The sequence below is a fragment of the Arachis hypogaea genome, chromosome 10 (genome assembly GCF_003086295.3).
Source record: "Arachis hypogaea cultivar Tifrunner chromosome 10, arahy.Tifrunner.gnm2.J5K5, whole genome shotgun sequence".
NCBI classification, from domain to species: Eukaryota; Viridiplantae; Streptophyta; class Magnoliopsida; order Fabales; family Fabaceae; genus Arachis; species Arachis hypogaea.
This window is the reverse complement of record NC_092045.1, coordinates 3,256,652-3,281,581: the sequence shown is the minus strand read 5'-3', so window position 1 is coordinate 3,281,581 and position 24,930 is coordinate 3,256,652. Positions and strand designations below refer to the sequence as shown.

Genomic DNA, 24,930 nt, shown 5'->3' with positions numbered 1-24,930 from the left:
TATTACTTAATAACAGAAAATTTTATTGTCGGGATATTAATTATAAGGAACAAACATAAATTATTATAAGTTTAGATGAATAGAGTTGTGTAATGACTATTCATTTCTTAATGATGCCACCAATGAAAATGACTTATGTCTAAGGTGGAAACTCACCTGCAGTTCTTAATGATGCCACCAATGAAAATGACTTATGTCGAAGGTGGAAACTCACCTGCAGTCGACTGCAGGTGAAGTCGATTGTTGACACGTGTTACTGTATGGTTTAAAAAAAATCGATTTATTTTATACAAATGGTTTATTTAAAAAAATCGGTTTGAATAGATCAAATAACTACTTTTAAAATAATTTAAATTCTTTCTGCGTGTTATTCCTAAATTCCTAACAGATAAATTTGATATGTTCTTTTTCTTCATTCATATTGACCAATTTTTCTTTAAATTTATCTGAAACTTTTTTTATTTAATTTTTGTCAAATATATGTATACAAATTGTTTGAAAAAGTAAAATTTAGTATTCTGAAAAAGAAACAAAATTCACAGTTTTTTTATATGAATGGCATAAATGATATCATCTGTCCTTTTTTTTGTGTCTCTATTTCTATTTTCTTGATGAGTTTTGTTTTGTTTTGTTTCCCATAACTTACATTTTCAGTTGCTTTTAAATTAAGCTGTAAACAGATTTTAAATTAAGCTGTAAAAATATGTTCAATTGCAAATTAATTGTTAAATTAAATTTTATGGTAATCAATCAATTAACTTTTATTTTACTAATAAACTATTTTCATGCAAATTATTGTTGATTTTTTAATATTATTCTATAAATAAATTATTTTTTTAAGATAATAAGACTATAATTTACTTGTCTAGAAACTATGATTTCACTGTCATGCACGTTTTTGTGTTTTTACTTATCAACTAGAATTTATTTTTTAATGAAATTAGAATTTATTTTCAATAAAACAAAAGTATCTAATCAAAATATTAATTTGGTCTCCTTAAATAATTGAACATAATATTATTAATTTTGTCTACAACAAAAATTTTTAATAAATTTTTTCAAAATAAAATTGATTCAAAAATAGAGAAAAAAAAAACAACTAATGAAAATATTTATTTTGACATTGCCATCAAGAATAGGATAGCCATAGAAAAAATTCAACCAAATAAAAAGGACATAACTCATACAATTAAACTACCATCATATCATCACAATAAACTATAACATCACCAACTAAAGAGACATATAACAAATATGAAAGGGATCATGCTAAAATTTCAACAATGCTCATGCTATCAACTAGTCTACGTTATACCATAATTACATTTTTGTCTTCCATCACATGAAATTGCCATGAATTATCTTGGTATTTATGATCCTGAACATCAAAATAGTGTGATGACATAAATATGTACATATTTATTAAATAATTTTCGTCATTCACAGAGGAATGAATAAAAACATAAATTAAGAAATACATTTGAAATAATAAATTTGATTAAGAAATATAAATAAAAGAAACATACCTAATTGAAAGTTCCATATTAGTTTTGAAAAAGAAATTGAAAGAGAACGAATTTTATGTGCGAAACAAAGAAGAAGGGAATAAAAGTAACTGCTTGTTCCAATTTAAATCGATTTTTTTAAATAAACTATTTATATAAAATAAACCAATTTTTTTTAAACCATATAGTAACACATGTCAGCTATCCAAAAATAACTTCACCTATCGACTGCAGGTGAGTTTCTGCCCTATGCCGACAGTATAGTATGAGATTTATCAATTCTTACTTCACCGCCTACTTGCTTGAACCTACATACACTTTATTATGAAGTGTAATTTTTTTATTCAAGACTGCAAAAAAATACTAAGCAACATGTATCATTTATTTATCTTCAATTATTCTAGAGAAATATTTAAATATATTTTGTTATTTTAGCCAACACTTTTAATTATTAATCTAATTTTTTTAATTTAATAATTTAATAACATATTTTTAATTTATATTTTTTAAATATTAATAATTAATTGCTAACAAAAAATAATAAATTTTATTGACATTCTAATATTTTTTGTTATTCTATAGTGTGAAGTCAAAATAATAGATGAAACAATCCCGTTAGATAATCAATAAAATCTAACCAACAATAAGTCAACAAGTATTTTTAAACTGTACTTTATACTAATTAATTATTATTAATTAGTGATTATTTAAATTTTAGATGAAATAGTAGTATATTACATGATTCTTTTCAATACAATTGATTGTTGCAATTTATATCATAGTTAGAATTCTGAAAATATATATACATACAAAGAACAGTAATGGTAAAACTTGCAACGAATATATACATAAGAATTTAGTGTGATATATATATATATATATATATATATATATATATATATATATATATATATATGAATGACATGTATAGTACATATAACAGATGTGCGCTGATGATGTTTTAATGCCAAATGATCTCACTGATTTTACATAACAATCACACGACAAGAATACTTATTACTTAACAGTAAATTAGATTAACTAACTTAATTGATTCGGTATTATAAAATACTAATTAGATTATTTGGAAACTAATTAATTATTTAAAAAATCTAAAATCAATTAACGAAATTAAAAAACACAAAAGTCAAAATAATTGTTATCTCAATAAATAAATATCGTTAAAAATCAAGTTTACTCTTTTGATTTAATTATTATTCTTGTCCTAATATATTTTTCCTCCTTCTCTGTGCATGCATTTCAACTTGTGAGTTGTGACATACTTTCATAGGTTCTTCAATACTAGTTGTCAAACTTAAAATTTCTCACACTTTTCACTTAGTGATGTCATTTTGACAGGTACATTTAGGTAAGTAGATTATCTTTTTCAACATCAAAATGAAAGTACAACTATGCCAACTCATCTGAACCACTTGGCTTTGGTAGCCTATATACTAGTACTTGTACTTAGATAGTTTATATGTACCAAACTAGAAAAATATGAACAAAATAAGTGATGCCATCTTTGAATTCATTGCAGTGCCAAAATGATAAAATGCAGAAGGCTTGAAAGCCGTTTTCACAAAGAAAAGAAATAAAAATTTTAGAAACTTTCTAGCTTCAAGCTATACTTAAATTATTAAACTTTTAATAATGAATTAAAACAATTAGAGATTTTAATCCAATCATACTTCTTCATTGTACTATTATAGCTAGCTAGTTAGTTTTTGGATCTTATAAAAAATAGTCATGAACAAAATAAAGACAAACTACTTGACTCAGTGTGTCATGATGACAGATTCCCTTCTCATAGAATCAAATGCATGGTCACAGTGCTCTTCAGCATTTAATTATAGACACCACGATATGGTTTCATCAAATTTTCCACTTAATTACTTAGTATTCTTTTAGCCTATAAACAAGCACATTTAGTGCTCTAATTACACAACTGAACACCGAAAAATAAGCAGGGAAATATTTTTCCTGTCATCAAAATCAAAAACTGAAAAAAAAATTAGGAAAATCAAACACAACTGACCAATTTATCTCTAGAAAACTTGAGTTTTTCTATTTTGAACAAGTACATTTTCACAAACTATATAATGCTAGATATAATTTAAACTTGTATGAATGAAAAATGAAAAGTATATTTAGGTATCAATGCATCAGTTTCCTACTTACATACCAGAGATTGCACAGAATTAGTTTTTATCAAAATCATTGACTGTGATTTGAGAAATAAAAGAACAAAAACATAGACTCACATTTACATCAAATCAGAATTACATTGGTCCCCTGCATTGCAAATTACAAAAATTAAAAGCTGAAAAAATATATATAGAACTACTAAATTTCAACATCATCAACAACCACCTTAGATTATTTTTCTGTTACATAACTCCTCAATCCAATTCAGAAACAAAAAGAATCAGTAAAGGAAAGAAATATAAATCAATTGAAGAGAAAAAAAGTCTCTAAAATCCAAAGCATGCAGTTTTTCACAGAATTGCTTGAACTGAATCAGAAGAATGACCAAAACAAAAAAGACATCAATGATTTTGGAAAGCTTTGATGAAATCAATGATCACAACCGTTCCTGTGTTGAAGATTATGAGACTAAACAGGACTCCGTATTCCTCATTAATTACGGGAATATGCCACTCCTTCAATAAATCTCTCACTGTTTTTTCTTTCTTTCTGTCCCCAATAAATAAAACTCTCCTTCGGTCTCAACTGAAACCCCCAAAGAAAAATCTAAAAAAAAAAAATTTCCCCTGTTCTCCGCGCTCTCTGCAAAACTTTCCCGAGAAAAATCCCAATTTTCCCAGGAAGAAAAATCGTATTTTTTTTTCATGGGAAAAAAACGGAATAAGGTGGAAGAAGCTCTGCCGGACAACCTGCGGTGCAGCCGCACCGACGGTCGGCAATGGCGGTGCCGGCGGCGCGTGATGGACAACCTCAAACTCTGCGAGCTTCACTACCTTCAAGGGCGCCACCGCCAGTACAAGCAGAAGGTTCCGGAGTCACTGAAGCTTCAGAGAACAACGAGCACCAAGACGGAGGGGCAAAACAGCACCACTTCCCAAAACGACCCCGTTTTGAAGAGCACTGAAATTAGGGCGAGGATTTCAAAGTTGATGATGCTCAGGAGGAAGAAGAGGAAATTATCCGGGGGTTCAGAGGGTGGTCCGATTAAGAGGAAGAGTAAGAAGAAGAAGAAGAAGGAGAAGCGTGATGCGCATTTGGAACTGCTAAGGATGGTTCTGCAGAGAGAGGTTGAGAAGAGCAAAGGGAAGAAGAAGGATCAGAGTGAGAATGGGAATGTGGAGGAGGATTTGGAGCTGCACCATTACTATGATGAGGGTGAGCTCAGGAGGGAATTGCCCAATGGTGTTATGGAGATTGCTCCTGCTGCTTCAACCCCACATGATTACACCAATGTGGGTTCCCATTTTGATGTCAAAGTTGGAATCTTTGATCATGGCAGAGCTCTTACACCCCGTTACTTCAGGTCCAAGAATGTTGAGAGAGACCCTGTTGGCAAGTTGCAGGTCTGTTTTTTGAAGGGCTCTTTTTGTTTTTGTTTTTTTGTGATCTTGATGTTTCTGATGTTTTCTGTTTTTGTTTTTCAAGGTTGTGCCTTATGGAGTGAACTTGAAGAAGGGTAAGAGGAAGAAGTGCCATTGGTGCCAGAGAAGTGATTCCTGGAATCTGATAAAGTGTTCTCGCTGCCAGAAAGAGTTTTTCTGCATGAATTGCATTAAAGAAAGGTTGGGACATGATTCAATTTTATTTACTCAAACTTTGGTCATGATGTTCTATGGATATACTTGTTTATGAAAACTTCACTTCATGTTGAATTTCTTGCTTTGTTGTTGTGCTGATGTGCACAGGGAAACCTTCAGTATCTATACTGTAGGCTGTAGTATAATTTGGACAATGCCGAAACTTTAAATTTTAGGAAACATTGTTTGATCAGCTAAATGCATAATTGAGATGATTTAAAATGCAATTCTCCAACTCTTAGATGAAACGATGATCAGTAATGATTTGTACGAGGATATTTGCCAATATGACCTCTGCTTCTTGCTCCTTTTGTAATGATCATCAAAATGTGAGACATTTTATTTGTTGAAATAACTTCAGGTATTTTGACACCCAAAATGAAGTTAAGATGGCATGTCCAGTGTGTAGAGGAACTTGCACTTGTAAAGATTGCTTGGCTATTCAACGTAAAGACAGAGAAAGTAAGGTCTGATATCAAATAGTGATGCTCTCTTCTGTTTGATCAGTTTTTGTGTAGTAGCACATCCCCAACACTTCAATTTTCCCTATTTTGCCATTTGTCAGGAATATTTAGCTGGTAGAAGCAGAGTTGATAGAATATTGCATTTTCATTATTCAATCTGTATGCTGCTTCCTGTACTGAAACAAATAAGTGAAGATCAGCATATTGAGCTGGAAACAGAAGCGAAAATCAAAGGTAGTAACTGTTATTATTCTAAAATTAATAATTCTGGATTGAATTTTTTGCATTACAGCACATGCTTTTGTGTTCCAGGGAAAACAATCACTGATATTCTCGTCAAGCAGGTTGAATTCGGCCGCAATGAGAAGAATTACTGGTAAGCTCGTCTCTGCTTATGCTATTGAGAAAATTTAAATGATTTTCTAATATTACTTGCTGATGAATGAAAATATGTATGCAATACTTGTCTCAGCAATCACTGCAAAACACCCATCCTGGATCTTCATAGAAGCTGCCTTAGTTGTTCCTATAGCCTTTGCTTAAGTTGTTGTCAGGAATTAAGACAAGGAAGAACTTCTGAAGAAGTTAGCTCTTATTTGTCCAAGCTACCTGATGAAATACACAGTTGTACTGCTGGTGAAAACCACCTTTTGGATGATAAGGCCATTTTACACGAAAACTCAACTGGCTCTTCAACATTGCCTGAATCGTCAGGGTTTGATGGTACCTATGGTGTGTCATGTCCATCTACAGAGTTAGGTGGTTGTGGCGATAGCCATCTTGATTTGAGATGTCTTTTTCCCTTAAGCTGGATTAAAGAGATGGAAGTAATGGCAGACGAAATAGTTTGCAGTTATGAATTTCCTGAAATTTTGGATAAAAGTTCATCCTGCTTACTGTGTATTGACAGAGATCAGCAGCTGCAAAAGGCAGCTCAAAGAGAAGATTCTAATGATAATTGTTTGTTTTATCCTACGATTTTGGACATTACTAGTGATCATTTTGAACACTTTCAGAAACACTGGGGGAAGGGCCATCCTGTAATAGTGCAAGATGCACTCAAGAGTACTTCAAACCTCAGTTGGGATCCACTCATCTTGTTCTGTGCTTATCTTGAGAGGAGCATTACAAGATATGAGAATAATAAGGACTTACTTGAAGCTTGTTTGGATTGGTGTGAGGTCAGTATAAATTAATTGTGTATCTTACGATTTCTTCAACTTGATACTATCACTGTTTGTTGCAGAAACAAAAAAAGCCGTAGGCTAAAGAATGCTTAGTGCATATGCCCATTGTATGTTTAAATCCACGATCCATATCCTTCGTAGTGATGAAGCTCTCTTGAGCCAGAAGACCATTATTAAAAGTGTAATATTCTATTTTATCCCACCAAAAAATATATTAATTTCAGTCCTTACTCTGGGCAGGTGGAAATCAACATTAGGCAGTATTTTACTGGGTCCCTTAAAAGTCAGCCCCAGAGGAATGCTTGGCATGAGATGTTGAAAATAAAAGGCTGGTTGTCTTCCCAGCTATTCAAAGAAGAGTTTCCAGCTCATTTTGCTGCAATAATTGATGCCATACCAATTCAAGAATACATGAATCCCATGTCTGGTTTCCTTAACATGGCTGTAAATTTGCCACAGGGGACTACAAAACATGACATGGGACCGTATATCTATATCTCATACGGCTGCGCTGATGAAGAAACTGATTCTGTGACCAAACTATGTTACGACTCATATGATTTGGTTTGTTCCCTTGTTACATTGCATTTGATTTCTCAATAGTAATACCTTTGTAAGCATTTTTGTTTATTGAATCTCTATTCCAGCATGGAAAAGTGATTGCTAGTGTCAATATATTTCAAAATATACTTCTTTTTTTGACCAAATTGTGATATTCATCTTTTATGCACATCTCATGTTCTGTTAACTCCGAGGGTATTCCTTCCTCTGGAGTAATAAGCATCCTCCTGGAATGCTTCCTACTTGGTGAAACAGTGTGTTCTTTTTCTCCTTGCGTGTATGTCTCTTGCAGATCTGTGTGTGAAAAATATTGAATATTCGAAATACAAATCATGCTACTTTCTATATTGTTGCTCAAAGTTTTTCACAAAAGTTTTGTGGAGTTTAATAGCCTTGGAGCTCTTCATTGAAGTCAACTGAATACTCCACTAAATTGTTGCATGGAGATGCTGTGACCAAAATATGGCCAAACCCTTAGTTAACAGATGTTGTGTTTATTAGGAATTGGTTAACAAATATGCATTGTTCTGTGAAATTGAAGTACATACTTTAAATCCTTGAGAAATTTGTATTTGGTTTCATCAATTGCTCAAATCTAATACAAACAAGCTTGTTTTCCAAATCAATGCACCATGCATACAGTAGGTGTTGTCTCCAACATAACATATGGTATGACATGAATGTTTGCACAAGGGAGAAGAAGTAAAATTTTTATTTTTTTATTTTTGGCCGGAGTGAAAATTATTTGTATGGATGTATGTCCGTCGCCCACACCTTGAAATACAATTTATATGTTCTCTCTTGAACTTTTGAACTCACGTGCAAATGCATTATGCCAAATAGCTTTGCTTGATGGTTCTCAGTAAAAGAATTTTCTGCAGATAATATTTATTGATTCCATTCACCTGATGTCTGATATATAAATTTTCACAGGTTAACATTATGGCACATACCACAGATGTCCCTCTGTCTGCAGAACACCTTACTAAAATACGCAGATTATTGAAAAAGCACAAAGCTTTATGTCGAAGGGAGTCTTCCAAAATTACTGCTGAGCATGCTGAAGACACAGAACAAAATGGACATCAAGGTGTGGTAAGAGAAGGGATGGACTTTTTCAGGAGAGTCAATAGAATATCTTCTATCCCCACTGAAGCCAGAACGAAAACTAATCACAGTTTAGACACCGATACCTCTGGGAGTGGAGAATGTGATTTAGTTTCTGATGCTGGAAAAGCGCAAAGTTCTTCACCTATCCACAAGACAGTTAAAAGCACTGAAATGTCTCCAGACCATGATAATACTAGAAGAACCTTAGAAAATCCGAACGGTGATAAAAGCAAGTTTACTGAGGATTCGGGTGCTCAGTGGGATGTCTTTCGGAGAGAAGATGTACCAAAGCTCTTGGAATACCTCAAAAGGCATCATGATGAATTTTCTTATAGCCATGAATACCAAGAGGAGGTAAGTTCCTAAGAAGACCATTCCCTCTTAATCATGATCTTGTTTCAGTTGGTGATGATTTGTTTGGTTTCTCTTATGCAGATGGTTCATCCAATTCTTGATCAGAGCTTCTATCTCAACAATTTTCACAAAATGAGACTTAAGGAGGAATTTGGTAAGTATAGCTTTGTCTGTTTTATCTTTAGATTGCAATCCTAGATTACTAAATGGACTCACCTGTGACTATTTTCAAGAAATTGAACCATGGACATTTGAGCAACATGTTGGAGAAGCTGTTATCATTCCTACTGGATGTCCATACCAAATTCGGAATCCTAAGGTACTTTTTGCATTTGAATACAACATTTTCTTATCCTCTAGCTAATTAAAGAGTATGAATGTATGACAACATTATATGATTCTTGCAGTGTTCTGTTCATGTGGTATTGGAGTTTGTTTCCCCTGAGAACGTTTCTGAAAGCATCCAATTGATCGATGAGGTTCGTCTGCTTCCAAAAGACCATATAGCAAAAGTAGACAAGCTTGAGGTACATTTCATCATGATATCATTATTTACCATTAACTGCTTTCTTCTGTTAGATGTATGCACCAAATTGACCTAGCCTTTGTTTCTGCTTTGTCTTCATCATATAGGTGAAGAAGATGGCTCTCTATAGCATGAATACAGCAATTAAAGAAATACGTGACTTTACAAGCAAAGCTTGATCACTCCCTTCTCAATCACCAGTTCAACAACCTCTTGTACAGATTAATTGTCATCTTGTGTAGATTTAGTTAGGAGTTTAATTCATTAGTTTCAGCTTATTTTCTGACATTCATGCTTCTCATGAATCTGAAATAAAATTAAAAGAATTCAAGGGCTGCTTAGATTTCTTACCCATGCAATAGCAGGGCTTATCTTAAACGATGCACGGAATAAAATTATGCTTATTGCTGTTTAGATTTGTTTTTTGTTGCCAGGTGGTAATAATCATGGCAGCAGTTTTTGCATCTCAATCTCAAGTTCTAGCTGTTGGTGACAACTTTGTAGATGCACTGAAATGGAATTGGTTGTTTTTTACTTTTATCAAAATTCCCCAGTCTTGTAGTACACTAGTGTAAAACCTGCGCTACGCGCAGGCCAAATGTTGATTCATTGTAAAAATTTGTTGGTATTTTTGTATTATTACTAATCGTTGTTATTTTTAACTTGAAAAAGTTTCTCGTATTGTAAAAATTTGTTGGTATTTTTGTATTATTACTAATCGTTGTTATTTTTAACTTGAAAAAGTTCTTCATATAAAAAAATCCATTATACAGTGTATAAGACTGTTCTGTCATCTACTTTTCAGCTGAATAATTTAGTTATTTTTCTAGCCCATAATAGCGAATTTCACTTAAATGTGAAAGCTATTATATTTGTATATTTAAATAAATATTGTTACACTTTGTTATTGTTATACAACCCCAAAAAATTAAAACTTTATTTAATCACACAAACAACGAATACTAACTAAATGACTTCTAGTTACATTATTAGACCCCTAATATATGTCCTGTGCACTACGCGTAAGTCATGTACTTAATCTACTTTATTGTATTTATGTGTAATTTGTTTACAAAACGATTAATATATATTTAGTTTATTTACTGAAAGAATTAATTTACTTAGTATATAGAAAGATTAAATGATTAATCTCTTTTGTTATATTTATGTTTAATTTGGTTAAAAAATTCAATATAAACGATAAGGAAGGAGACAATGTTAGAAAAGGTAACAAGAACAGAATGGTTCAAAATACAACGTTAAATTTCATTAAATTCGGTTAGTAAACTATACGATCCCAAGCACGTTCCTGCATCTTGCCATGGTGCAACCGTGCAACAAAGTGTAAAGGAGGAGAGATGAATATTTCACCGTTTTATTATCTGTTTACTTTCACTTTCTCACTTTCTTACAAGCTGTGATCCTCACAGTAAAACTATGGGAAATTAACAAAAGATGAATACAGGGGATAATCTTGTTCCCCCCTACAAGGTAACAAGAAAAAGAAAGAACAAAAAAATTGGGCAGATGCGAGTAAGACACCATCCTAGGACAGGTGATGTTTTTATCTTTGTCAAAATTGTTTCCTAAGAAATGAACCTCAACAAACACAGCCTATTCAAGGAGCCATGAGTCCGTCAATTGTGTAAGAAAGAGACTTTGCCCAATCAGCTCTAAGTAGCAACGTCTGCAGCGTCTGCATCACGTTGTATCCAGGATCAAGCTTTCGCTGCCAACCCTGCAAATTCAATGTTACTAACTTCAGGTGAATCACATTGGCAAATAGAAATGTGGCAATGGACAAGGGAATAGGAAGGCTTATCCTTCACAGTATGGGGTAGGGAAATGCTCAAAATCTAAATGCATCTTCAAGCTGAAGCATTTCCATAAATGTCAATTGGGTAAAAAGAAGAAAAGTAGTTACCTCAAGAACCAAAGTCGTCACCATGACGGTACATACATTGCCATCAATATTAACTCTATGACGCCGAACTTTCTCAAGTAATTGCTCCATGCACTCGGCAGGATGAACCAGATCACCTTCTGGAGTGCCCCAAAATGTAAATGCCTCTTCTACTTCCTGTTCACGAGCAGACAATGAATAAGGTTCAAAATTACATTAAAACGAAATGTGTATAAGCCGCTAAAATAAAAACCAGTGTCCATGGGTAACAGGAAAAATGGCCAAAATGATATCTTGTTCATATTTGATGATTTGGGTTCAATCAATCACAAAGCCTGGATATTTGTCCCTATATAACATATTGTAGTGCATATAGATTTTAACACTAGATATCAAATTTATAATTGATGTCTAACTAGCATATGGTTGATTCATAACTAATGCAAGTGGAAAGAAAAATATTATTTTGAAAACGAAAATACCTCAATAAAAGCATTTGGATTTGGGCAATTCTGTTGTTTTGATAAACTGAGTGCACATAGTGCAGCAGTTCGGCCATCTCGGAGCGCAACAGCTTTGAAAAATTCCACTAAATTAACTCGATCACTGCCAGACAATTCAGCAGTCATGCCTACATCAAGGAAAATTACATGAGGCTTTGATTTGAAGAGCCGTTTCCGAGAATTGCTCTGAGACACTCGGACAAGGATATTTCCAGGATGCATGTCTGCATGAATGAAGTTGTCCACCTGAAAGGAGACATCCCAATGTCTTGGAAGCTAAAACTTAAGGATGTTCGATGCTAAAACTATTGTAGGACCCATGCTTCAAGTTCACATTAAAATTGAGCCATAAAATGATTACTGACAGAAGTCAACAGACTACTAATTTGAACAAGGAAAATGATTATATAAAGATGAGATGAGACAGTTGAGCACAACCACCAGGATGCTCTCCTAAAAGGAAAATAAATAAATAATTTAAACAACCAACACTGACTAATTATGTAAGAAAAGCTCCTCATATCACTGCACACCCCACATCTAACAAAGAAACCTATCCAAATGGCCACAATTTCCAAGATTACTATTTATCATACACCTTGATGAACCAAAAAGAAAAAAACAGAGAAATAACAATTTATTTCACCAGGTTTATAGTTGCTTAACCAATTAAATAGGACAAATCAAACCCAGACCTAACTTGGATGTATATATTAGCATCTTAATTTCCTAACAATTGCTCCTGTGCTCCATACATGTTGAAATAGCTAGGGTTAAGCTAGATATTTTTAAACATAAGCCAATAACTTAATATTCTTGTTCCCTAGTTATATTATTTCAAGTCATGATCCATGAGTAATAATAATTTTCGCTTTTATGATGAGAAATATATATATCAAGAAGGCTCAAAATAAAAGCATTGATTCTGATGCTATCACCAATCAACACAATGCAACAGGACAAAAGTTTACAAATAAAAGAGATATTTTTTACCAGAAGCATCTTCAAGAGTGCATGAGTCCCAATGTGAGCAAGAGCAGACTTAATCCTTTCATGTCCTTGAAGATCATCAACATAATGCGATACACTTTCCCCCTTCTCATACGTTTCTACCAATACAGCAGGATGCACCAGCGGATAGACAGGCTTAGGGAAAGAAACATCCCTCCAGCGACGGAAATTGTATATAAAACGGCTCAAATGGGCAGCTTCCCTTGCAAGGTCAACTTGAGACATCATGTAAACTGCAAACTGTTGCACACTCTCATCTAACCTTAGCCAATTTAGGGCAGGGATGAAGTTTGAAAGTTTTGCCGCCAAATTTAGGATAGCAAAATCTCTTCTGATTGATTCTCCCACACCAGGATGCCTAACCTTTACAGCTACATCCATGAGGTTTCCTTGTTGACCAGGATAACGATATTTTAATTTAGCACGATGCACTTGGGCAATGCTTCCAGATGCGACAGGCAATTCTTCAAAGTTTTCAAAAATCTCAGAAATTTTTCGGCCAAATGCTTTTTCTATAGTTTTCTTTGTGTAGTTAAAGCTATGCTCAGGAGCTTTGGAATGAAGTTCTGAAAGCTTAGAGCATAGATCTCGTGGAAACAGATCAGGCCGTGTAGCTGCCCACTGACCCCATTTTATGAATGCTGGACCTGACTTTTCTAGCGTACGATGAACGACCTGGAGCCACAATTCCCTGTATTTTGGTCCAAGATAGTCTGCAAATGGTGCCATCACGATACTTGGAGAGAATAATATGGCTAGATATAGAGCTCTAAGTAATAGGACAATTCCTTCAACTACAAGGTATGTAAAAGCAAACATGTAATTGTACCCATCTTGTGCACGAACATACAGAGCATTCTGTGATTGGTAGCGATCTGCATCTACCCAATTTCCCCGAGCCAATGCAAGCTCTCCACATGTAAGCGCAAAAATGCCAGGGACAAGAAAATAATAACGAGAAAAGGCAAGGCTCACAGCCTGAGCAATCGTATTTATGGTGGGAAGTGTGTCACGACTGGAACAATACTTTCTGTACAGTGATTTCCAGGCAATTTGAGCATTATTAAGTGTCGTCGCATTTCTTGCTGAGATTACTGAAGTATTCCTAAGAGAATAACATTTATGAAAGCTCCCATATGTCCCATACCACAACAATGACCGACGTGCTTCACCAGGAAACTTATATTGCATGTAGGACCTGTATTGGTGGATGTTGTGTCCAGCTGTGACAATCACCCCATGTCTACCCACTTCCAGGTGTCCACTTCTGTGACCTCGAAGAAACAATCGAGCAGCTTTCCTTATATGTTTATGCATCTGATATCTGCAAATCAATAGCTAAGTGAACCACAACAAGGATTTAATCACATAATTCATTAATATTTTCATTTTCCATCTATTTCTGCATAAAAACAAAACCTTTACTTCGGTAATATTAGCTACTGCTCTTCACTTGTTCAACCACAGAAGGTATAGTGAGCAATAGCATTAAACTTTGGATGAATACACCAAATGAACGTGTACTTCTAAATTCTAATTCCTAAAAAAGCGATACAGAAGCTAAGAAATGAGTTAACAGAGAATACAAGAGGGCCCAATTATTTGTTCCAATTTCTTTGGAGGTTCCAGCAATTTCCACCACGTGGTTGCTATCTAAGAATGGCAGCGTTTGATAATTGAATAGCTTTTGGGAAATTGAAGGATTGGCACTGAGAATCAGATCAGGTGCATTCTGATGTGACCAATCAAAGATTCATTCATAGGGAGAAAGAAACACAATCAAAATCATTCCGCTAATCAAATAAACACAAGTTTCCTCACTAATCAGCCAAATCAAACATCTACCGCGAAAACGAAATCTAAATAAATAAATAAATAAACTTAAAAAAATATATATTATAGAAATTGAAAGAGGGAGAGAACCTGGGAAAGAAGAGAACATGCTATGGGTATAATCCTTTGGAGGATGTCGTTGACGAACAGTGATTATGATTATAGAAATTAGAGAAGAAAACCAAAAAAGGAACAAACTTTTGACGTGAATGAATATGTGAATGTGATGTTGGCGACGTTCAACGATTGGCGCCCATCACTAATACAGGAAACCCTAGAGCACTCCAATTCCTACCAAAATGGAAAAGAAAAAAAAATCACTATATTTTCCATATTTAAATAATCAAACAAGAAACTATTTATACTTTAGTATTATTTTTAGGGTGCTAACATCACTGATAAAAGTTTAAATTCAATACTTATAATAGATTAATTTTAATGTACGTAAATTATTTCATATTTTCGTACAATTTTTTAGAAGATTATTTATATATAATAATTTTAAAAATTAATTATTTTTACAAGTTTATTATAAGTGAAATCAAAACTAAATTCTATTTTCAAATAAGAAATTATTATTTATTTGTAATGCTTTTCAAATGGTAGAATGAAAATTAATTATGTCTTCTTATTTTGTAATAATTTTTTATTGAATAATACTAATAAATTACCAATTTTTAATGAAAATTAGCAATTTAAATTCTAGAAAATTAGTTCTGTTTACAAGACATCGTTATAATTTTTTAATTAGATAAAAAATCAATTATACAAAAAAAAAAGCACAAAAAAGTTTTGTGAAATAAAAGAAAAATTACTGATCTATATAAAGCGGCCGGTCGTCTGAAGCTGGTTTGCTTTGACTTGGAAATTGGAATTAAACTATTGCAATAAAAGAAATAAGATAAAACCCAGATGAGTTTTGTAATATATCATCATAGTAATGATTGATACTGCTGTGATTTATTTGGAGTATTTTCTGAAAAAAATAGGGAGATATATTTGTTGGCGTTTTGATTTATTAGAAAGTGAGACTAAATCTAATTTATGTTTATAACTAATAATACAGTACTATAAAATTAAACAATTAAGATTAGACCAAATTTAATCCACTTGAATCTGACTAAATACGGAGATTACTAGAAAAAAATTGAGTTATAATTTAGAAATTATCTTTACTACGATTTTCAATGTAAAGAATATCGACCAAATTAAACTGCACTTTTAGAAGCATACAACTATGAAAGTTTTAAGTTTATAGCTTTAAATCTTAATAATTAAGTTCATCTTATGTTTACGAATTTCTTGGTCCACAATACACAAATAATAAGACTTGGTCTCATCATCATCTTTAGTTGCTGGTTTGCTTGCATGCTGTTCTCCAATGATAGCAACATATGTGTTGCTACTTCAGGTAACGTGTCACGTTTACATGCATAAAATTCAACCACATCGATGTCTATGAACCTCTCATTATTTGTTCGGTTTACACACTCATCGTTAAAACATCATTTAAAAATGTAATCCGCACAACAATCATTGATTTAACACGGTAGTTGAGGATTCAGTTTATACAATTTTACAAATATATTTAACTTAACAAGCGTTTATCCCAGAAATTTTAGTGTCACACTTTTGCATACAATTAATTAATCAAACCTTGAAGATCAAACATTAAGAATCCTAGCTAAAAGGACAGCAGCATTGATAACATAGGTAACAAAACCATACAAAACTACCGAAGAAAGTAGAAACACAAACCAAGGTCCAAGCACAACACACAGACACATTAGGAGGCAAATGGTACAAGCCTCAGCCACAGGAAATGACAAAGTTTTTTTCTTTTTGGTCATAGGAAATGACAAAGTTTGAATGTTATTGACGTTTCCTAGTCTTAGGTTCCTTCTGAGAATTGAAGTATATAGCGGCAACCGGAGGCCCAAGATAGTGTTGGGAAGCAAACTGGCGAGTATTGAAATTGGGCCGCCCATTTGGAGGCCCAATTTGAGTTGTTGGGCCTTCATTACTTTGATTAAATGCAGCAAAAACGTAGCGGTGAATTCCCACCGGTGGACATGGTCCTGTGTACGTCACCAACTCCTTCCCTACAGTAACATAGTTTCAAAACCAATATATGTCAATCACATTCATACATTATTAGGTGAAATTTAATTTTGATTCATTGATATTAATGATATAAAATATTTTATATAATTGTATAATTATATCTATTTTTTTAAATGATCATTTATTCAATCAATATAAAAAATAATTATTTTTATTAATATATTACTTTATAATATATCAAAATTAAATGCTTATTATGTGACACAAGTTATCTATTTAATATTTTAATCAATAAAAATACCATACAGGTATGGAGCTAGAATGTTTTCAACTATCATAAAGAGCTTGCTTATTATTTACTAACCTTGAGTGACATCAGAACCATTAGGGATATCCACAACCATCCTGTCAATTTCAATCATAATCAATATGAAATGTAAATTATATGTCATCATTTATACAATGTATCTATATCTATACTTACAATTTCTTGATTATAATACAAGATGTTACCCTAGATTTTTTTTAGTAAGTAATAATAAGGAGTACATAGTATTTTTAATAGATATAGACTTATTTGTTATTTAATTTGTTATAATTTTTTTTAGTGAGAGTACATAAAGAATACATAATATATAAAATATAATAACTCAACAAATATTTTTAAATAAATTTTTCATTCTCTTCAATAATCAGAATAACTTATTTTTCTTCTTCTTTTTATTCTTTTCTAATTTATCAAATAATCAACATCATAAGTTAAATAATTTAGGACTAAATTTTCTTCTCAAGACATTTACTGATCGATACAAATATTTAATAAATAGATGCATGGCGTTTGTATTAATACAAGGATAATCCAAAACAACATCCACCTTATCATTATTTCATTCTTCGAACTCTTTGGTGCTATAAACTTTTAACAAAACTGTCTTAAAAGAATAATGGTTGCAACATAGTACGAACCATATCAAATTTTAACCCTAGCTAGATTTCGCTAACATAATTTTTAACAATCTACAATTATTGGAATAAAAGAATAGACCAAGTGTAATTGAATACCAGTGGAGCCACTCTCTGTATGATGGTTCGCTAGGACTTGGAGCATCAGGATCCACCATTACCTATACCAAAACATATTATAAACACAAACCACACAGTGCAACATTATTATAAGAAAAAAATAATAACTAACCTCAAAATAAAATTCTACCATTTTTCCTACATAATGTAATTTGATGAACTATTTATTTATTGCTGAATTAATATTAATATATAAATAATGGTGGCATATATATACCAGAGTGTAGAGATGGGCAGCATTATTAGAGGGACCTAGAATTCGAACATAGGGTTTATCAGCTGCTAGAGAAGGTTTGATTTCACAACCGTTAGCAACCTGTTTGGAGCCGTAGATAACTGTGATTTCAGCGGTCGGAGCGAAGGGGTCAACAACTTCTCCAATGACCTTGCCGACGGACAGTGCCCCAGTTGACCTACCCATATTAAGTGAAGTGTGTTTCTAATAATGAAAGTTAGTATGTTCTCAAATTTAGACCTAGGATAAGATACGATTATTATTTATAGTAAGTTTATTTGATTTTGATTGTATTGAAGCTTTTGGTAGCTGCGTGTGACACGTGTATGCAAGGTTGTGTAGAGTGGCATTAGGTCTTTCCACTAGGATGGTGAGCATACAACACGTGTTGCTTCTTTGTTCGTTTGACGGTTCATTATGCCTCTACACTAACATGTTGACCCTTGAGCATTCACAATTTCACACACATGTGCCGCCACAATTCTATTTACCTATATACCCTTTCCTTTCTCATTTTCTTAGGAAACAAAAGAGTTGTTTATTCATTCCTTAGTTGGGGGTAATGCAGTCATTTCATCAAAAGGACAAGAATTTGTTTCGTTTTCCCAAAACGGAAAGTTTCCAACCAAGGCAAGTGTTTGTTTGCATTTGCATAACCTGTTTTTATTGCTTTTTTCTAAACCAATTAACTATTAATTATGTAATAAAAAATCGACTGATGTCAACAAAAAAATCACATAGCAATGAGGATCGTGGTGCACGGCTGCACGCACTAGGGGAGGAAAATTGATTTAAAACAAATTATTTTAGAGATGAATTAGTACATCACTTCATTTTGTTTTTCCTATGAAAGAACATTAGTGACAATCACTTTAGCATTTTATTAGTGATAAACTGACAATAAGCTTTGAATTTGATGGAAATCAATTTAGATTAGTTCAATAGTTAGCTTACTCATTTATTTAATTAATTGTCAAAAATTTAAATTCTATATTATACATATAATAATTATTAAATAATAATAAATTTTTAAATAAAATTTAAAAATTAACTAAAAAAATTCTGAATAAAATGATTTCTACTATAATAGTTTGTGTTTGATCATTGATTTACATAAAACCAACAATAATAAAAGTTTAAAATTAACTCAAACATGATTTTTTTTTGTGACATTGGGTTGAATAATCTTCAATTTTAAATATTATAACATTATAATACTCACGTACATTACACACTCATATACACAATATTAAAAGTTTTTATTCATAATTAGCCTCAATTAAGTTTCAAACTCGAATGTACCTATTATAAATCCAGAAATTTCACTACTAAATTGATACCTTGTATGCAACATGAATGAGGATTGAAGAAGGGAGTGAATCCTTTTAATTTTTTTTAATTATTTGATAAAATGTATTTTTTATCATTTAATATATTTTTCATATGTTTTTTTTTTTTATCTCACTTGAAAGAAAAAAAAATACCATACTTTAGCAAACAATTAAAAAAAATAAAATTAAGAGAGTCCATTTTGGATTGAAGAGTGCTATAGATGAATCTAACAAGTTTCTTGTTTTTTTTTTTAGTCAACCGCATTGGGATTCAGTCAAGGAAAAGGCCCAACAGAACGTCCAAATCACTAAATAGGATAAGCCCAAAGCATTATATTGGGCTTAATATCATTCGTATATACGAGACCCTGATTTCTGCTTCAATTTCATCAGTGCTTTTTGTGGTGCCATGATGGGTTGAAAAACTGAACTTGAATCATCAAATTTCGTTGAACAAATTAATTTGGTTTGACGTAGTGATTAGCTCACTAATTCGTTTAAGCAAATGTCAGGTATTTGATTCTTAACCTATATATGCAACAACCCATTAGTTAGCGACAAATTCTTAAATAAATCAGCAAACGGATTAATCCTTGAATTCCGCTAGGGAGCCAATGAAGTATTTGTATAATGTGTACAATGGACTGTTTATTTGGCTCAATATGAGTTAAAAAATAAACATCCAAGATAAAATACTACTAATTTCTCAAACACAATGCACCCATACTATCCAGAATAACCATCCGAATACCAGAGATAATAAGCATCTTATATCCTACTGAATCGAACATCCCTAAACCCCAATTGTACACATTATACAGATACTCCATTGACTCTCTGTACTTTCTCTTAATCCTTGATCTCAATGAACAGAAAAAAAAAAATCATCAAAATCTTCAAGCATTTTATCTATTTTCTCTTAGCATACATGGAATAATGACCTACAGTACATGCCTTGATTCTAGCTGATCGACTAATTTTTATACTCATCAGTAATTAACAAACGTTTGAGCTCTCCTAATTAATAATTGAATCCTTAAAAAAAAGGAACGAAAGTTTTTTTTTTTTTTTATGAAAACAAATGTTTAGAGACTTTCATCCAAATTCAATTGATTTTTCTCCTAGTGGTGTGAATGTATGTTACTAGTAGTGAATATCAACATGTCGCACGTTGTGAATTATTCATCTATATGTAAGCAGTTGACAATTCAACTCTGACGTTTTAAATGTTTCAAATAGTTTTCAACATATAATTAGTTGGGCTATTTAAAATACCAATAATGACATGCAAGAGTTATATATATTTGGACTGAAAAGAAAAAGTCTTGTCGTATATATGTTTAATGTTTATTTAGGCATAAAATTGAATAAAAGAAAATGTGTAAGCATATATAAAGCATATAGTTGGAAACTTGGACGGATAAAGTGAAGCACATACATCTTTATTAATTAAATAACTTAAACTTTATGCAGGTCCGTCAAAATCAATAGAAAAATACAACATGCCAGTTGCATGGAACTTTTTATTTTGTTCCATTTTCTCAATTACACATTGACATTAAAATAAAATATTTTTTTAAAAAAATTCTACCTTCCGATCGATCCCAAGGACAAATTGTCAAATTCTCCAACTTATATTACTTCCATTCATTCCCACTATCAAAAGACAAAAAATCAGGGCAGAGGAATTTGATTTTAATACAAATGTAGTAAGTAAATTTATAAATGAAGATTGTTCATTATAAATCTAACCATATCTGGAATTCAGAAGAATTTTTTTTTTTTTTTGCAATACACAATATTATTAGTAATATTTCTATATATATGGAAACTCTAATTAATACAACAAATTAAATACTAGTCAATATATAGCCGTAATAATGGGACTAGAAAAGCGCCCCACCATGGCTATATTTCTCCACATTCTGCTACTCGTATAAAAAGACAGATAAAATTGACAATTGACATAAACTAGAGATAGATGGATGAAGGAAAATGAGAAACTCAAGCGAAGACATGAAGCCACTTTATGAGTTTACTTATTCAAAACATTTGAAGTTTTTGAATTGAAAGCACCTTTTTCTTTGGGCGGTCGAGACAGAAAGCGAGGGTCTAATAACTTATTTATGCGAGTCAAAGAGTATCAATAATATAAGATAAACTTACTTTGTGGACAATAATTTTTAATATTTTTTTTGTTATTATTTAATTTATATAAACATTAAATTGTTAAATTTTATTAATTTATGCATGTAAAATTTAAATTATATATTTTTTGTGTAAATTTTTTTTATAAATATAAATTGTTATAAATTAAATATTAATTAAAAATAATAATATTTAGCACCACTCTTAATATAATACACACTGCATGAGTATATATTAGGGGTGTTCATAAATTGGATCGTATTTGCAAATTTGCGGTAAATATCTACATCCGATCCGAAAATTATGGATACGATTCGATCCGCATATCGATCGGATTGGATCACGGATATTTGCTCTACATCCGCATATTCGATTCACGGATCCGTATATCCGCACGATAATAATTAAAAATAAATAAATATATATATATGTTTGATATTATATTTACTTGTTTTTATATTTTAGTTAGTAATTAGTATTCATATATTGTATTATTTTATTCTAGAAAAAATTTGATTAAAAATATTTTAGGAATAAATAAGTTTAAAAGTATGAAAGAAATATTTTTATTGAATTTTTTATATAAAAATATGATTAAAAAGAAAATATTCAATTATGTGAATATATCCAATATTTGATATCTAATTTGATATTAAAAAATACGGATATCATATTTGATCTAATTCGATAAAAATTATACAAATCGATCGAATTTTTGCCTATATTCAATCTGATTCGTTCCGCGTATACCTAGTGTATATATATAGAGAGAGAGATTATGCATATGTATGTCGTTGTTTTCCGGACACGTACCATATCTCTCCAATATCATCCAATATTATAATGACAAATTAACACCTTTGATCATGTTTGTGCAAATTAGTCAATGAGCTTCTTGTTGACGTAAATGTGACGAATGGCTTACATGTGTCAACTGTACGGATGAGAAGCAAAATATTTGCATGTTAATTAAAGTAGATTTCATATTCTAATTAATACTTTAGAATCAGTACGTAGCAGTTATTTATTCGTATGTAATATCTTTTAAAAATGAATTTTGAGAATTATTACGGTTATAAAGACATTCTTTAATTAATAAGGAGATAAAATTAAAAGATTTTAATATATTTAATATTTTTACTGATTAATTATTACATTTAATCAAAGTAGTAGAAAGTAAATCTTTTTTTATAATTTTTATAATAACATAATGAGCAATGCTAAAAAAACCAACACTATCATAGTCAATTTCAACCAATACTATAATAACTTACTATGATTATAAAATTCATTGTCGAATTTGAATTTCGATATTTTTTAATTAAATTTTTAATATTAGTATTTTTAAAATTTTAAATATATTTTTATATTAAATAATGGACATGTAATATTATTAGTTTTCTCAACACTTTCTCTAATATAATTGCCAAAAGACCTTTTAAAAATTGTATACAAAACTGAAAGTAACTATACATGTTTTTAATTAGTAGAGTAGAAATTATGCATGCTTTAAAATAGAGCAAAATTTCTTGGATCTATTGTGATTAATGATTAATTACTTGATAGCTTGGAATGGTGGGAGTTAGGAGAAAGGCAATAGAATTAAAGCTAAAGAAGGTGACATATCATATCGTTGCAGGTCTTACGAATGACATTAATGTATGTGGCTGAAAATATCGAGTTGACCAAATTAAACGAAGGGATGATAATTAGAGGAGAAGTCTAATTATCGGATAAATAGAAAAACTGTATGTGATGTGTGAATCACGGAGCATCTGCAAATATTTCCATATTATTAGTTGTTAATTTTGGTGGTCCAGCAACCTAAGGATGTTGCAAAGAACACCTGTTAAGGATATTCATATTAAAATAATAGTAAAAATTCAGGTACAGTTAGACTTTACTTAAAGTGAATAACTGAGAGTTATTAGATAATTTAATTTATTTGACTAAATTTTTATCTAACAACTTTTAACTATTAATTTCAGGTGAAGTCGACTGCGCCTGAATTTTCACATAAAATATTTATTAGAAATTGTGATTAGAAATACGAGTGTAAGTATAAATTAGCTAAGAAAGTAGTGATGATGATCATAGTCGGCATGACCAAGGGATTTAATTGGTGCATGTTGCATAAAGCATGTGCCATGTATGTATGTATGTATTTCGGAGGGGAGCCACTTAAATAAAGATGTTAAAAACGTCTTTTTCTAAAGATGTTTTTTAAAAATTAAAATTTAACACATATAATCAGTTAAATTATATTATTTTTATTAAAATTAGAGTGGACAAATCAGTTTAGCACAAAAATTAATAAATTAAATTTTGAATTGGTGTAAATTAATATTTTTTATAAAAAATTACTATAATATCCCTATTATAAAACACAACTAAAATATCTCTGTTATATATATATATATATATATATATATATATATATATATATTAATTTTAAAAACTTTAAATTCTAACCTTATAACAATAGAGAAAAAGGGCTAGAATTTAGGATTTTCAAAATTAATATACATAATAAGAGTATTTTAATCATTTTATATAATAGGGGTATTGTAGTAATTTTTTATAAAAAATAATATTAATTTAGACATATTCAAAATTTGATTCACTATTCATTTATCAAATTAATTTTTCTGACCTAATTTTGATAAAAATAACATAATTTAAATTATTATATGTGTTAAATTTTAATTATTAAAAAATATCTTTAAAAAAAGACGTTTTCTGCGTCTTTATGGAAGCATCCCCCATTTCGGAGACGTGTGCACATTGGACAACAAGTCCAAACACAATGCAAAAAGGAAAGTGGGTTCCATGGATGGCGAATTCTATGATGCCTATTAATTATTACTTAATTTTTGTCTAATTTATTTTTTATGATAAATTTTAAATTTTTTAAAATAATTTATTTTTATATTTTTTAAATTAAATATTAAATTTTAACCTTTTAAATAAATAAACACCATTTTTTAAATACCATAACATTCACTATTCATCATTTGTTTGCTTCTCAACAATGTCTTGGCTCCAATTTTTGTTTTAAGACACTATCAATAATAATTAGTCCATGAGAACCACATGCGAAATCATCCAAATTCATTTTTATATTAGTTATTAATATAATTAGTAAAAAAATTAATTATAATTAGTAAAAAAAATTAATTATAAATATACATGTAATTTAATTTATTTTTAATATATATTTATATTTTAATATATATTTTATTTTAATAGTTAATTTACAACGGCACATTAAAAACGCATTCCTTTTTATAGTCCGTAGGAAATGACGAAGGCTGCTTTGTTTTGTTT

At 31.0% G+C, this 24,930-nt stretch overlaps 3 protein-coding genes across 4 annotated transcripts; 1 reads left to right on the top strand and 2 right to left on the bottom strand.

Annotated features, from left to right (window-relative positions):
• The first annotated feature begins 3,943 nt into the window (after nucleotides 1-3,943).
• On the top strand, nucleotides 3,944-10,267 carry LOC112714676 (lysine-specific demethylase JMJ28). Its single transcript, XM_025766315.3, has 12 exons — nucleotides 3,944-5,056; nucleotides 5,139-5,275; nucleotides 5,652-5,757; nucleotides 5,856-5,988; nucleotides 6,067-6,130; nucleotides 6,227-6,935; nucleotides 7,182-7,505; nucleotides 8,436-8,966; nucleotides 9,048-9,120; nucleotides 9,200-9,285; nucleotides 9,374-9,493; nucleotides 9,600-10,267. Exons 1-12 carry the CDS (start codon nucleotides 4,358-4,360, stop codon nucleotides 9,669-9,671), a joined length of 3,054 nt encoding a protein of 1,017 aa, XP_025622100.1. The 5' UTR covers nucleotides 3,944-4,357; the 3' UTR covers nucleotides 9,672-10,267.
• Nucleotides 10,268-10,734: 467 nt separating this feature from the next.
• LOC112714675 (uncharacterized) lies at nucleotides 10,735-16,002 on the bottom strand. 2 transcript variants are annotated; one of them, XM_025766314.3, is made up of 5 exons: nucleotides 14,833-16,002; nucleotides 12,892-14,233; nucleotides 11,878-12,144; nucleotides 11,417-11,572; nucleotides 10,735-11,230 (listed from the first exon to the last, which is right to left on the bottom strand). In XM_025766314.3, exons 2-5 carry the CDS (start codon nucleotides 14,224-14,226, stop codon nucleotides 11,111-11,113), a joined length of 1,878 nt encoding a protein of 625 aa, XP_025622099.1. In that variant the 5' UTR covers nucleotides 14,227-14,233; nucleotides 14,833-16,002; the 3' UTR covers nucleotides 10,735-11,110. The 2 variants fall into 2 exon arrangements, with proteins under 2 accessions (XP_025622099.1, XP_072060536.1); XM_072204435.1 differs by having other exon boundaries at nucleotides 12,892-14,641; nucleotides 14,833-15,091.
• A 276-nt stretch (nucleotides 16,003-16,278) lies between these two features.
• LOC112718124 (protein MOTHER of FT and TFL1 homolog 2) lies at nucleotides 16,279-18,360 on the bottom strand. Its single transcript, XM_025770023.2, has 4 exons — nucleotides 18,107-18,360; nucleotides 17,869-17,930; nucleotides 17,171-17,211; nucleotides 16,279-16,844 (listed from the first exon to the last, which is right to left on the bottom strand). Exons 1-4 carry the CDS (start codon nucleotides 18,308-18,310, stop codon nucleotides 16,615-16,617), a joined length of 537 nt encoding a protein of 178 aa, XP_025625808.1. The 5' UTR covers nucleotides 18,311-18,360; the 3' UTR covers nucleotides 16,279-16,614.
• Between the last annotated feature and the right edge of the window lie 6,570 nt (nucleotides 18,361-24,930).